Genomic DNA, 16240 nt, shown 5'->3' on the forward strand with positions numbered 1-16240 from the left:
CAGATTCAATGCATTCCCCATCAAAATACCAATGGCATTCAGCACAGAATTAGAAAAAAACAAAACAATAACAAAAAAACCCAAACCAAAACACACACCAAAAAAAAAAAAGGAGGCATCACAATGTTTGACTTCAAAACATTTTATAAAACTATGATAATCAAAACACCATAACACTGGCATTTTTTTTTTAAAGGCAGAGACTCACAGAACAGAATAAAAGAAATTAATCCATGTGTTTACAGCCAACTGACTTTTGATAAAGGGGCCAAAAACACACACTAGAGAAGGACAGTCCCTTCAACAAATGATACTGAAAAAACTGAACAGATATATAAACAAAAATAAAACTAGACCTCTACTTCTACAAAAAACAACTCAAATGGACTAAGAACCTAAATTTAAGACCCCAAACTATGAAACTACTAGGGGAAAACACTTCAAGATATTAGAATAGGCAAAGATTTTTTTTTATAAGATCCAATACCCACAGACAACAAAAGCAAAGCTAGACAAATAAGGTTATATCAAAGTAAGAAGTTTCTGCACAGCAAAGGAAACAACAGACTCAAGAGGTGACCTACAAAATGGGAAAAAATTTCTGTAAATTATTCATCAGATAAGGGATTCATATCCAGAATATATTATAACTCAAACAACTCAACAGCAAAAAACACACCACAAATAATCCAAGTAAAAAATGGGCAAATTATCTGAACAGACATTTCTCAACAGACACACAAATATGTAAAAAGTCTTCAACATATTCAAATCAAAACCTTCATTAGAATGGCTATAATTAAAAAGACAAGCCAGGAATGGAGGCACACGCCTGCAATCCCAGACTTGGGAGGCTGAGAGAGAGGATTTTGAGTTCAAGGCAGTCTCAGTAACTTATCAAAACTCTCAGCAACTTAGTGAGACTCTATCTCAAGATGAAAAATAAAAAAGGGATAGGGATATGGCTCAGTGGTTAAGTGCCACTGGGTTCAATCCCAGCAAATAATAATAATAATAATAATAATAATAAATGCTGGAAAGGATGCATGAAAGGAAACTTAGACACTATTGTTTTATAAGAATTATACAGTCATTATGAAAAACAGGAAGTTCCTAAAAAACTGAAAATAGAATTACTGTATAATCCAGCAATCTTACTGCTTACTGGGTATAGATCCATTTTTTGTTTGTTCATTTTTTGTGGTGTAGGGAATTGAACCCAGGACCTCAGCATGCATTCTAACACTCAGCTACACCCCAGCCCTAGTACTGGATATGTGGCCAGAGGAAACAAAATCATTACATCAAAGTGATAAATGATACCTGTATGCCATGTTTACTGTAGCACTATTCATAATAGCCAAGATACGAAATGAACACAGATATTCATTGACAAGTGAATTAGAAAATTGTGGTATATATACACAATGAAATATTATTCAGTCATAAAAAGGGACAAAATCCTGTCATTTGTGACAACATGGAGAGAATTAGAGAACAATATGATAAGTGAAATACGCCAGCACAAAGAGATAAATAGCACTAGGAGAGGAGGAAAGGAGGATGGATACCAGAGGGTAGATAATGGGAATCAAAACATAGATAGTGGGAAGCAGTTTGGATGTTATATAGCACAATTAGGCAACTACAGCTTACAACATTTATATATTGCAAAATAACTAGGAGAAGAGTTTGAATATTCTTAACACAGAGAAATGATAATATCTAAGTAGATAAAAATGCTAATTATGCTCACTTGATCATTACTTATTGTTTACATTTATTGAATTACAACACCATATTCTATAAGTAAAAACATTTCATGTCAACTGAAAAATATTAAATTTGAGGTCGTGTGTGTAAGTCAGAGGTAAAGTGCTTGCCTAGTATAGGTGAGACTCTGGCTTTGATTCCTGACAATGGAAGAAAGGAGAGGGACGAATAAAGATATGGTCCTGTTTGCAGGACCAAGGAAAAGCACAATTAGAGAAGTCCTTCTCAGTGGAGATCTGAGAGAGAAGCCCAACATAAAAACGATTCAAGCGACTATATTCTCAATTCTCCCAAGGAATATAAATAGCAAGTACCATTCTAGAGGCACAGAACACACAACTTACCTGTTACATACAACAGAAGCTTTAATCTCTGAGGCTTAATTCTCATGTGGAACCCCAAATGCAATAGGCTAGACTGGAGTGCAAAGTGCAGAAACAGAAATGGGCAGGAAGAAAGGCTATGGATTATGGTCATAAAGGGTTTGACTACAGGGGCTGGGGATGTGGCTCAAGTGGTAGCGCGCTCGCCTGGTGTGCGTGCGGCCCGGGTTCAATCCTCAGCACCACATACAAAGATGTTTGTGTCTGCCGAGAACTGAAAAATAAAATATTAAAAAATTCTCTCTCTCTCCCACTCTCTCTTTAAAATAAAATAAAATAAAATAAAGGGTTTGACTACAACTTAAAGCCATTTCAAGTCATCAGTAAGGAAATAAAAGTGATCAAAGATATATTTCAGAAAGAACAAGCAAGCAGCACTTTGAAAGAGGGCAGAACAAGACACCCATAAAGAAGTCAGAGATGTGATCTAGGTAAGAGCCTTCAATATACATTTGAAAAAGGGATATTGGGAAACCACACAGAATGGCAGGATTGGAACTAGAATGAAGATCAGATTCAGATGAAGGTTCAAGATAAAGATTTTATCTGCTAGTCATACACAGAAAGACTTGACACTAAGAAAACGAAGGAAATAGCCAAGGTAACATGCTCTTGGAGAGAAGATAGATAATTCCAGGATTGGGAGAATAATCTCTTCCAAAAGACAGGAGTTATTAACAACAGGAAAATAAATCATCTAGTCACTTAATATGTGCAATTCACTGTATGTACTATTTAATAAATTTTTTTTAAAAAATCCCATTTTTCATGTTCATGCTCTAAAAGGTAAAAAATTTCCAAGCCATTAAGAAAATAATTTTTCTAGGCATAGTGGCACACTCCTGTAATCCCAGTGGTTTGGGAGAATGAGGCAGGAGGATTCAGAGTTCAAAGACTGCCTCAGCAATGGCAAGACACTAAGCAACTCAGTGAGACACTGTCTCTAAAAAAAATACAAAATAGGGCTGGAGATGTAGCTCCGTGATCGAATGGTCCTAAGTTCAAGCGTCCAAAAAAGAAAAGAGAAAATAATTTCCAAGAGTTCCCACATTGTCCCCCTGGAGAAACACATGCAACAAAGTAGTCTATATATTTAACATAGTACAAACCATTAAGAGACAAAAGGGGTGCCTAGTTTGGAAGTCTCCACTGAAGAAATAAAGACACTATGCTCTCAAAGATTAAAGCATTTTTCTTCCTTGGGTCTTTGAGAACAATTTGAAATCATACTCTCCTAAAATTAAACTTCTCCTGGTAAAGAGATTTTTAGTATTTTATTTGGTTCCTAAGAATGTGTACTAGGATCTATTATGTTTTTAGGAATGCACTTTTCCAATGTGATAGCTCAAACAAAATTCCTAAAAATGAAACAGACAAAGGAAGAGCCAAAGGATAACTTTTTATATGAATTCAAACTCTCAAAATTCCTTCATATTTTTCTGGTTTAAATTTAAATTCTTAAAAGTAGAGCATTGATGGGGGAAAAAAGCAGAGATTACCCTTTGACAATTTTCACCATCTGGGGCTAAAGCATCAATTGCGGAGAGTTTTCCTGTGGAGGGAAAACATTAAGTAACCCTGAGACACCCAGGAGCACCCAAAGTCTCACAGAAGTCAAAGAAAGAACACAGCAGTCTTTGGGGTCTCGTGATGTAGCTCAGTGATAAAGCACTTGCCTAAAGCATGAGGTCCCAAGATTGATCCACAGCAGAGCCAAACAAACAAACAAATCCCACCCACCCCAAACAAAAACAAAAACTAAAAAGCCCTGGAACAGCTGAAGGACTCAACAGGCTGACCAGCTAAATTGTGTTTGAATTTATATTATTTTACCTAATTCTGTGCACTGCAGAAGTATTTTCACTTTACTTTTTCCAAATACAGGAACAACATTGCTGATTTACCCAGCATTAGCGTCTACCCACCAGGTTAGCCCCAAGAGCAATATAATGAATCTCTTCCTTAGTAAGTATACTCTCTTACATTTTCATTTACCTGGTTGTACTTCACCAAGTACAAAACAGAAATTTAAAACCTAAACATGGTTGAAAATAAGGAAACTGAACTATGCTTTTATCTGTACTACCATAAGAAGAAAACACAGCAAAGTCTCAATAGAAAAGTAAGGGAATGTACAATATCTTTTCATGATTTAATTCACTCTAATTATTATCCTTAGGAATGCTACATCAAGTACTAGTAACATTTAAGAACAGTGGCACCACTTTACAAAGAAAGCAGAAAATTCCAAATACCAGGCTTCATTTTCACTCTATCTTTCCCTCATATATTCTGTAATTAATGCTAAATCAGCATACCAATGCAAACTGTTCTAGCAGGGAAAATTTCATAATTCATATACTTGACATTTTAAAACACTTAAAGAGTTTATAGAATTGTGACATTCTATCAGAAGAGGTTAACCAGCTCAGTGTCCTACAAAGTATTACAGGCAGTGGAGGTTAAACCCTCCAAAGTGTTTTCCACCATGAAGTTTATTGCTGATTTCATGTATTCCACTTCTGTCAGGCATTTCTGATTTCAAATTAGCTGCTTGCCAATAATGAACCTTACAAATGCTGCAGTAATGGTTACATTAAAAACTCCATCTCCGCACATATTCACAGTTTTTAAAAAGAATTCCCTTAAAGAAAGAATGTTCTGTTCCTTCCCTGATTTACCCAAAGATGAAAACAAAGTTTGAGAAACACTCATCTAGAGAAAAAAGTTTGTAACTCTTGGAAGAATCTGGCAAACACTACTTCCAACACTATAAACAATTGAACCTTTGTAAGGGTTTAGAACCATGCTAGATGACATGAGAGAAAAAAGAAAAACCTAATAATGCTAAAAATAACATGACAAAATTATGTAAATTTTGTGTTTTGTGAGTGGGGAGCAACAAAGGGACAGGCAGAGAAAAAAAGGGAAGAGTATTTTAAATAAAGGGAGGAAGACACAGAGGCCAAAGGAATGCTGAAGGGACCAGCCTGGATGGAAAGGAGGTGTCTTTGAAGAACTAGATGCAGGCACAGAGCTATGGCTCTGCCAAATTATGACAGGTCTTAAAAACATAAAAGGGTACATACATGTCAGTACATGTATACACCTATCCCTCCAAAGGAACAAAAATTGTGCTGCTTTACTGGAAAGACAACTTTTCTGTAACTTTAAAGTCATACACAGAAGGATTTATATATTTAAAGCTAACAAAGAACTAGTCAAAAAATATTATGTCTAAGAAGACCAGGATGAGGAAAATTAAAGGAGATAGCTTAGTTCTATTCCAAGTTATACTATTAATATGGTGAATGACACAAGATCAGAATTGAAAAAGATCTCTTAGGTCATAGCTGATTGTATTCCCTAAGGGTTCTTCTATGAACTTAAGACAGTTGGAATGGTTCAAAGGGGCTGGGAATTTAGCTCAGTGGTAGAGTACTTGGCCTGGCATGCACAAGGCCCTGGATTCAGTCCCCAGCAGCCCCACCCACACACAGACACAAAAGCTTAATAACCTGTATAATATACTTTTGAGTACTACAAATTAGACTAAATATGATGGGAATAACCAACCCAGCATAAGGAAACAAATTCTCAAAATACGGAATGGATGCATTCTAACAGAGAAAGGGGCTGGGTAATGGCAGGAGTCAAAACAAGTAACAATGGAAGCTGCATTTTCAGATTTTCATTTATAAAGCAAATATAATGCCAGGATGCACAACAAGCCCGGGGACACACACGGATGGGGATACACAAACACACACACACACACATACACACACACACACACACACACACACACGCACACCAAAAAAAAAAAACCAAACTGCAATAAAATGCTTCTTGGCCTCAAGATTATCCCTCAGAGAAAACAATGAAATTACCTCATAAGGTAAAAGTTAACTTTAATCTTTCACAAATCTTTATGAAATTAACTCAAAATCAGTTGTACTCTGGAATTATTCTAAGCATACATCTGAATATGCACACAGACCTGGAATTTGTTTTATAAATTTAATTAATAGTGAAAATATAGTGAGTATCAAATACCAAAATCACCTTCAAGCATAGAAACAACCAACTAACATTATCATCAACCAAACAAAAACTCCAGGATCTATCCATTAATTCTTTAACTCTCCTTTGGACAAGCCTCTCTATCCTTATTAGAAAGTTAAGTAGAATTAACTATTTCTACAGGGCTGGGCAGGAAGCCCCTTGAAAAGATACAGAAGAACTGAGGAGCACAAGCAAAAATGTGACAATCCAAAGAGAAAACTGGTGGAATTAACCAGCCTGAAGTGACAATGCAAGTCAGAGACCCCAAGGGTGAATACACAGAATCTACATGAATCTATCAGAGCCAGATTGTTTGTGATGGGCTTAGGAGCATGGCTTTAAAGTCTGTACTTCACCCTTAACAAAGGAGTACAAAGACAAAGAGCAGGACAAATTATGTGTAAAAATAAACAAAACAAAACAAAATCAACCAATTCAGGAAGATTTTTCCTATCTATAAATAAAAGGCTTTCTAGAATGACATTTACTACCTAAATCCATTAAAGATAGGAAATAAACATGCTTATACTTGAAAAATCTGCATAAAATCTAAAATGTTTTCTGAGAGAGATTAAAAAATGGGTAAGAAAGGAAGAATCAAGATTAGAAGGCCTTTACTAAATTCTTAAATATCTGAGATGTATTTGTTTTAGTTTTGCCTAAATAACAGAGAAAATGACAATAAACTCTGCTGTCAGTCAAGATTACTAATTATATTACACAAATGAGTAGTAAGTATTGATTTTTATTCTAAACAGTCATATTTTACATTATTTTTTACTCAGTAGAAAGTACTATCACTGCTGAAGAACTGAGGGATAAATAAGTTTTCCAGAGAGGAGAAATCAGCTCTCAAGTTTGTGATAACCTTACTTACTTACTTACTTATTTATTTTATTTATTTATTTTGCAGTGTTCAGGATTGAATCCAGGGACTCATGTATACTAGACAATAGTTATATGGCTGAGCTATACCCCAAGCCCACCAGTGTAATAAAAATTTTCACAATCACATTCTGTCTCATCTTAACTAAAACATATCATATAACGTTTTTGTTTTTAAACTGTACAGGACCACAACTATAAAAATAATTAATATAGTAAAGTTGTGTGAGCTGCTGGGATGTAGAAGCCTGTTTGCTTCTATATGGCAAACTACTAAAAAGTCCTACTCTCCACCTCCCACTTTCCTAATCCAGGAAGAATTAGAGGTTGTCAGGGGAAACCAGAAAACAGATAAGCACGCTTGTTAAATCAGTAACCTTAACAATATACATAATTTAAAGTCAAGAGGTCCTGCTCTGAGGTCTGCAACACAGGGACTCTCTACCAATCTCAAAGCATTGGTGGATTAACAGTTGCCAATTCCTTGTGAAATCAGAGTTCTTTTAAAATTTTATTCATTTGCAAGTTCAGAGCTGTGTTCAGGGTGAATGCTATGAATTTAGGAAAACTTACCTGATTGCAGAGTTCTGTGTCAGATCTCGTAACATGGGAACAGGAGAACATACTACTCTAAAGAATAACAAGAAGAGAACCACCCGTTTGTAAACTGTAACCTTTTAGATAACAGGAAGTAAAATGTTAATATGTTTATTAGGCTATAGAAGAGCAAATTAATTAAAACGAACAAACAAAAACACTATGACTATTTGTATCTTTAGAAAATGACCCTGTCTTCCTTGTTTATCATCTCCTAAACAAAAAATGATTATGAGCAAAAGTTTATCAGTTTCTAAAACAAAAACAAAAAACCCTACAAATCAGTAAAGAGAACAGAATAACTTAAAAAAAAAAAAGTAACACGTACCTCATAAATGAGAAAAATCAAATGATTAGCCATTTGATATTTAAACTCATTAGTAATCAGAGAAATGTGATTATAAATCACTGTCAATAAGCACCCACCAGACTAACAAAAATTAAAATGTTACAATGTCCCAAGAATTTGCCAGGATCTGCAGAGCAATCCGATTTCTCACAAATGGCCACTGGGATTATAATATGATATAACCACTCTGAAAAACACTACATAGTTATCCAGTAAAGATGAAGACACACATATTCTGTGCTCAGCAATTCCATTCCTGAATACAAACCTATATATTCCTATTCTCAAACTCTGATCTCAGTTTTATTATTGTTGTTTAAAATTTTAAAAATTACTGAGAATCTCCAAGAGCTTTTGCTTATGTCCACTATATTATCAATATTTACCTACTGAAAATTGAAACTATTAATTAAAAAATTAAAACTAGTTTTTAAAAATTAAGACATTTTAAAGATAATGAAAAAATCTATTACATATTAACATAAATAACATTTTAATGAAAAACAGCTACCTTTTACAGAGCAAAATAAAAATAAATGAGAAGAGTATCACTGTTTTACAGTTTTGAAAATCTCAGTATCTGGCTTAGTACCTGTAAGTCAGACTCTCTTTGCTTTTGGTTCTACCTCTTAAAATATCACACTACATTTATTTTCTGAAAAACTCCATTGTGCACTCAAAGAAGAAAATAAGTGAGAAAACCAATACCATACAATCTTAGTGTCACTATGAAAATAATTATAATCTTGTAGTGCCCTAATAGGTTTCAGGTACCCCAAAATTCCCCGCACAATGTGCAGTCTACCATATGTTAAAGAGCTGGGCTTTGAATCCAAGCCTTTTCTAATTCAGCAGGTTTTACTTTGTGTTAAGTATTATTTTCTCACTATTACAAGAGAATAAAATGTTAGGACACAAGAAAAATGCTAACTAAACTTCCTTCCATTCACCTTAGTTATATACAAATGAATGCTTACTGATCTGGAAGAATGGCTTCTTCATCCAAAGAAAATTTTCCTTGAATCCCATGACAAAGTTCAGGTGGCACATCCACTGGCTGTGGAAAAAGCATTCCTAATTATATACCTAAATGAATAAAAAATTAGGAAATAAGCAGATACTTGTATGTTTAAGTTCTTAGGACTATTATTCATAAAAGCTCACTGGAGTATTATTTATAAGAGTCAAAAAAGGTAGAAATAACCCAAGGATCCATCAACAGACAAACAGGGCATATACATATAAATGGAAATGAGACATATAAATGCAAATTGAAAATAACTCAGCTATACAAAAGAATGGAATTTTGCAATGTACTACAACATGGATGAACCTTAAAAATATACTCGGTGAAATAAGCCAGACACAAAGGACAAATATTGTATAATTCCACTTATATGAGATACCAAGAATAGGCAAATTCAGGGACAGAAAGAAGTTATAGGAGATGGAGAAAAGGAGACAGAGTTTAATTCCTGCAGAACTGCCGTATGGGTGTGTGAAAGTTTCTGGAGATGAAGTGATGTTGATGACACAATACCATAAATATAGTTAATGTCACATAATTTTAAACTAAAATATGGGTAAAATGGTAAATTTCAAGGTATGTTCATTTTAGTATATACCAGTGGTATACCATACCTCAGTGGAACCTGTCTGATACAGCTCTGAAATGAAGTCATGGAGTGGGTGATGTTTCCCCACAAACAAAACATCACCTCCAAGGCTGTTCCTTTTATCTAAGGGGAAAGTTAGAAAAGAGTAAGATGACGTATTAAGCAATTATATTTACTAGACCCATTTCTGTGAGCACACAACAATAGCATCTAAATTTTAAAAACAATTCTAGTATGAAGTTTATGACAAATAATTTTAAAGTGACAAACCTAAATGCGTGATGTGTGTCTATGGAAGAAAAAAATAGTTTGACAATGTTTTCAAAGATCAGTAACAAAATGATATCACTGAAAGGTAACTGAATACATTGTAAGATAACTGGCAAGGTTTTCTTATTCATAAAGAACTCAATTTCTTAATATAAGGAAATACAAACTGTATCATCTGAGGATAAAGATTATTCTAAAGATACCTGATGGAAAAATTGTTTCTAACAGACTTTTATTGTACTGGTATTAAACATACATTTTTCAATAGAGATTAGCTTTACAATTTCTCCATTTAAATACTTTCTACTGTATTAATTACAAAAAATGCCACTTTTATGCAAAATAATATTTCAAGTTAACACTCTAAGGGCAAATGCTTGTTTCCCCCTAATCTTTCAAGCAAGGTTATTATTTCAGAGGCCATGGATGGAGAAGACAGAGGAAATGAGTAATACCTTCCCACCAGACAAAAGTATTATTTTGAGTGCATGTCATATAACAACCAAAATGTCAAAGGATATTCTTGAAGTATCACTTTCTAATAAATTTAACAAAGACTTCTAAGTTAATAAATATTACTTAAGTATTACTTCATTTAGAGATGATAGATTAAGACAGTTAATATCTGTTATATAAAGTAAAATCAGTGATTTATGCTCACTTATAAGAAATATGACAAATGGGGGGTTTAATGTTATAAGAAAATGTGAAGTCTATTTCACAGGCTCAAAGTTGACCAAATGGCAGTAAAAATCTTACTTTCTTCCGGAGTGAGGTCTGGGTATACCTCTTCTAGGGCAGCTCGCAGCCTTCGCTCATCCACGAATGGCAACAGAGCAACACCTGAGGAAATAAACAAACCATCCTAGCTACTAGGATAATTGAATTCCAACTTATTGATCCAAATAAGTGATTTTTATCTAGTACATACCAGTGGTATACCTTCTTGATATAAAGACATTCTGGAACTGAACTCTATTTTGTCATTTTGCCAAACTAGATGCAACAATTTTATATGTAGCAGAAGAAAAAAATATTTTCCATATTTCTCATACTTAAAATGGCTCAAATAGAAAATCATGGTTTTTGAATCTTTGTGGTGATATGATTTTTATTTTTTATTTATTTATTTGGGGGTAGGGACTGAGGATTGAAACCTGGGGCACTCTACCACTGAGCTACACCCCAAACCTGTTTATTTTTTGAGACAGTTGGTCAGGCTGACCTCAAACTTGCAATCGTTTGGCATCAGCCACCCCTGGAATTACAGGCATGTGCCACCATGCCTGGCATATGATACCCACAGAAAAACCCTTAAGGAATTGTTCATGAAGAAATGGTCACCTAGACACTAAACTCTTGCCTTGCTCTCTAAGATGCCCTCAGACAATCCACCTAAACACTGTAGGACTTGAGTTTTTTATTTATTTTTTTTAATCTTTATTACACCCGCGGTCTATAAAATGAGATCATTCAACTAAAATATTCAAAAGTTCTATTCAACTACACCATAAGAAAGGTATCTTCCAGTCCAAGCTTCTATAGTATTAAGTTTATGCTTTTTAAAGCCTAATTAATTAATTCATGAACAAAAATTCTTTAGACACATCCTTAAATAACTTGAGGTGAAAAACAGAACAGAGGCTGTTCAGTTAGGGGCTGAAAATGGTTCCCTAGAGTATGACAGAATTAAGGGCAATGCTTTATTTGAATCTATATAGATAATTTTCAGCAAAACATACCACTAATAAATTATCTATTACCAGTAAAAATTTAAAAAGTCATTGAAACATATGTATGTTCTCCTATTATGGATTAAAAAATAGTATTTTGGCTAAATAAAAGTTTAAGGTAAAGAGCAAAAACAAATATTAAACAGAACCAAATAATTTTGAAACTATTGCCATTCAAAACTGCTACATTTGAAAATTATGAAGAAAAATGTTTCCCTAAATTGTCATTATTAAGTTACTCTCCTTATATACATACATATACACATATGTACATACATATATACACATAGACACACACATACATGGTGGTTAGTTTTGGGGGGCAGTACGAAACATTTGAACCCAGGGCCTCACAAGTGCTCTACCACTGAGCTACATCCTAGCCCATTAGCTACCATATTTTCAAAGAAAACATTTAATTTTACTATCTAGTAAGGAGAAATTTTAAAATTACAAAGAAACTTAATTCTACTATGAATTTTGAAGAGACTAAAAAGTTATTTCAAAAATATTAATATCAAGGGTTGGGCTATGGCTCAGTTGGTAGTACACTTGTCTGGCATGTGTGAGGCCCTGGATTCAATTCTCAACACCACACAAAAATAAATAAGTAAATAAAATTAAGATATTCTGTTTATCTACAACTAAAAAAAATAATTAAAAAAAATATTAATATCAGAGGGCTGGGGATGTGTCTCAGTGGTAAAAAGCTTGCCTAGCATGCATGAGGCCCTGGGTTCAATCTCCAACACTGCAATAACAACAATAACAGTAATAGTAATAATAATCTGAGTAAGGCTACTTCAATTACTACTAACCCACAGAAAAACCCTTAAGGAATTGTTCAAGCTTTATTTGGTAACACTTAAGATAAATGCATAAATGAGAAACAACATTATAGAACTTTTATTTTCTATCCATTGGACTTAGAATCTTAAAAAACAAAAAATAACCTGCAGGATTTTACTACAACAAGGCTTCCTTACAATATTTACTTGAAGAAGCTAATCAGAAAGCAACCTATAGTGCCACTTCGAGCAATAAAGTTTAAAAGCAACACATCAACCCTAATGGCCAGGTAGAAAGAAACATCTTACTTCCAGGTGTGATATCAACAGTGCTTGAGAGCATGCTGAGAGTAAAATGAGAACAGCAGCTACTGTTCTCTGAGTTCTATGTTACATGCATTACCTCACCTAATCCTCCCAATCACCCAGAGACAGCCCAGATAGTGGGTATGCTCAGATAAACACAGTCACTTCAAAAGTGAGATCTAGAGTCATACCCTCTGATCAAATTACTTTTCTTTTCTGTTTCTATATCTAGCAATCAAATATATAACAATCAAAACACCTATATCAAACTAAAAAAACTTTACAAATAACAATATTGCTATTAAATTACAACATTGATAAGTATACACAGTCTAAAATTTGAAAAAGTACAAAGATATATTTTATCTTATATATTTATTTTGGTATTTTTCAGTACTGGGGATTGAACCCAGACATGCTTTACCAGTAAGCTCCACCCCAAGTCCCTTTTATTTTGAGACAGGGTCTCACTAAGTTAGTGAAACTGGCCATTCCTACAAAATCTGTTAATAAAAAGAACAACAACAACAACAACAAAAATAGGTAAAGTAATAACTAATTTCAAGTATTTAAATTAAATAAAAATTTCTAGTATATTTTTTAAAAATTTCCATGTAGTGTAAGGAAACTCTGAAAGGACACTACCATGTTTCTTTCTCTGTTAATCTCAAAAGGTAATAATGAACTACTCATAAAATGTAACAAATGTTATTGATTAATCATAAAGGAGACAACAGATGTAACTACTAACCTATTCCAATTCAATTTGTTTATTGTAATTTATTATTAAAATTACTATTAACACCTGGGCATTGTAACCCCAGCGACTCAACGGTAACCCCAGCGACTCAACGGGCTGAGGGAGGAGGACTGCCAAGTTCAAAGGAAGCCTTAGCAAATTAGTGAGACCCTGTCTCAAAAATAAAAATAAAAAGGGATGGGTGTGTGTGTGTGTGTATGTATGTGTATGTATATATATATCTCAATGGTAAAGCACCCCTGGATTCAAACCCTAATACCAAAAATAAAATAAAGTACTATTAATCATTTTCTAATTATAAATGATGGACAAATATCATTTTTTTCATATGTAATTCTGAAAGCATCTTTTCAAGAATTCTTTCATCCCATAAGTCATGATTGCTCGGTTTTACCAAAAAGTTTAACAAAAAGAAATAATGTCTAAATGTTACCTTGCCATGCATATTTCTTCCCATTCAAATCAATAGCAAAATCTTCAGGATAGAAGTCAATTATACTAGAATCCTACATCAGGGAGAAAAAATAAAGAATCAAAACAAAAGCCTCACACCTCTATTACAAAGAATTTGATATGACTTTTGTTCAATTTTTCAGGCCTGATAAGGAAATGAGATACTCCCCCTTGTAAAAATGTAAAAATATGAGGTCATCAATCCCAAGTGCAGTAAAACAAAATTAACAATTTTACTAAAAAGATGAAGAGAAAGGAATTTTAGAACTGACAGGCAGGCAGGCGGTGAAGGGTTTATTTACTCTAACAATTCCTACTTCCTAGCTGGTTCTCACTTTTTCTAGCTAATACACAAAACAAGTTCAGAGGTGATTTCAGGTAAGCCAGATTTTAAGCTTCCAGAAGCCATCATACGGGGCTGAAACAACAACAATAAAAATCTTACAGGTAGGCTGAGGATCACCCAATCTTATTTACTAGATAGGATACTTATTTATAAGGGAAATAATATGTTGGGAGGAAATATATGTAGTGAAAAATACACAGAAGAACTCAATACTTGAGTTTTTGCGAAGTTTTTTTTAACTACAAGATGCAAAAGTAACTGCAACTAATGTTAATTAAATACATGATAAAAACCCAGTTATAGGGATGGAAATGCAGCTCAGTGGTAAAGCATCTACCTAGTACGAATGAGACCGTGGGTTCAATTCCCAGTATTGTGGGTGTGGGGGAGCAGAGGAAGGAAAAAACCAACACACTGAAAATACCAAGACTCACAGGATCACTCATGAGTTTCCGCCAAGATGGAGGCAGAAAATTACCACTTGCAGCAGGAAAAACTCCCATAAGTTGTTCCAAGGGTTTAAACTGTGAGAGAGAGAAAATAAGGGGGAAAAAGTTGAAACCTCAAATTATTACCTAATCCAAAATTTATTTTATTGATTCTAATTAGTCAGGCTTACCGGTTTAGTGCCCTTCTCAAAATCAGAAGGCATGTCTGCAATACCTTCAAAGTCTGAAGCAAATGGGGCATAATGGAATGGATAATACCACTTCCAGGAAGCACAGCCCTATAATCATTAAAAACAAATAAAAATTAAAAACCCATGTTAATGATAGATATACTAAAAAAAAATTAAGACTGTTCACCTATAATATTCTATTTATAAAACACTTGACTTCTGGGGTATACATTCCACATAGTAATTTTTTCTCATTAATCCCAAAATTTGTTTTGATTAAATCTGAACTTTCTGCTTCATACCAGTGGCTCTCCGACTTAAAAAAATACTGCAAAGCATCTTCAATTATTAGCACCTAACACCAAACTTTATATTCACAAACACAATTTGGTGAAGATTTTCATCCTGAATATATATTTGGTGACATTTCTTTCCAATTTTAGAGCTGTCAACACAAACTAAAAGCAAGAGCAGTTGTAGCTGACATTTACTGAGTTGTAGGTAGCTAGGGAAATCATTGGAACACTGTTCAGAGTAAAACAGCCAAATTTCATTTTACAACTCACTATTATGTTTTAATGTGATAATTTTCTTGTAACTACAAAAAATCAGTAAACACATCAAAAAGAAAACAAAAGCAAGTTATATACATAGGAAAGAGATGCCTTTTGACATGTCTTTTGACTCATCCTTTAACAAACATTCAAAGAGAATATTTTACATTTGATGCTTGGTCCACTCTTGTTACTTTCTACTTATAAACAAACTTCATCTAGGGCTGGGGATGTGGCTCAAGCGGTAACGCGCTCGCCTGGCATGCGCGGGGCACTGGGTTCGATCCTCAGCACCACATAAAATAAAGATGTGTCCACCAAAAACTGAAAAATAAATATTAAAAAAAATTTTCTCTTTAAAAAAACAAAACAAAACCAACTTCATCTATTCCCAGGTCACACCAAACTTTACTTGATTGACTCTCTGAGCGTGAAACCAGATAATTACCAGTGTACATCAGTATGTCAATCTACTCTCTTACCAATCTGATATCTCAATTATTAAAGGTTTAAGTAAGATACAGATCAGTTCAATTAGAATTCATTCATATAATATCATTATCATATTATGGAAGAAATAGTACCATTCAAATTCCTTTCAAACTCTAACGGGTATTTTCCAGGCTTTATCTTTTGTTCAGTCATTTAGTAACTGTCAACTAATAACTCAGTTACTTTTAAATTGTCAGTTAAAAACTCAATTTAATCACCTTAAAGACAAAGTATGTTAACCACATTACTTG

General features: G+C 33.9%; 1 protein-coding gene across 3 annotated transcripts in view; it reads right to left on the bottom strand.

Moving 5' to 3' along the window:
- Positions 1-16240, bottom strand: part of Xrn2 (5'-3' exoribonuclease 2) — a 74248-nt gene that overhangs the window by 19749 nt on the left and 38259 nt on the right. For all 3 annotated transcript variants that reach the window (XM_076851455.1, XM_076851454.1, XM_076851456.1), the window contains 7 exons: positions 14944-15051; positions 14759-14848; positions 13959-14031; positions 10698-10781; positions 9694-9791; positions 9030-9109; positions 7680-7736 (listed from right to left, as the gene is read on the bottom strand). In XM_076851455.1, coding sequence (XP_076707570.1) covers positions 7680-7736; positions 9030-9109; positions 9694-9791; positions 10698-10781; positions 13959-14031; positions 14759-14848; positions 14944-15051 — 590 coding nt within the window. The remainder of the gene's footprint in view (positions 1-7679; positions 7737-9029; positions 9110-9693; positions 9792-10697; positions 10782-13958; positions 14032-14758; positions 14849-14943; positions 15052-16240) is intronic.

The sequence above is a fragment of the Callospermophilus lateralis genome, chromosome 3, assembly GCF_048772815.1.
Source record: "Callospermophilus lateralis isolate mCalLat2 chromosome 3, mCalLat2.hap1, whole genome shotgun sequence".
Classification (NCBI taxonomy): Eukaryota; Metazoa; Chordata; class Mammalia; order Rodentia; family Sciuridae; genus Callospermophilus; species Callospermophilus lateralis.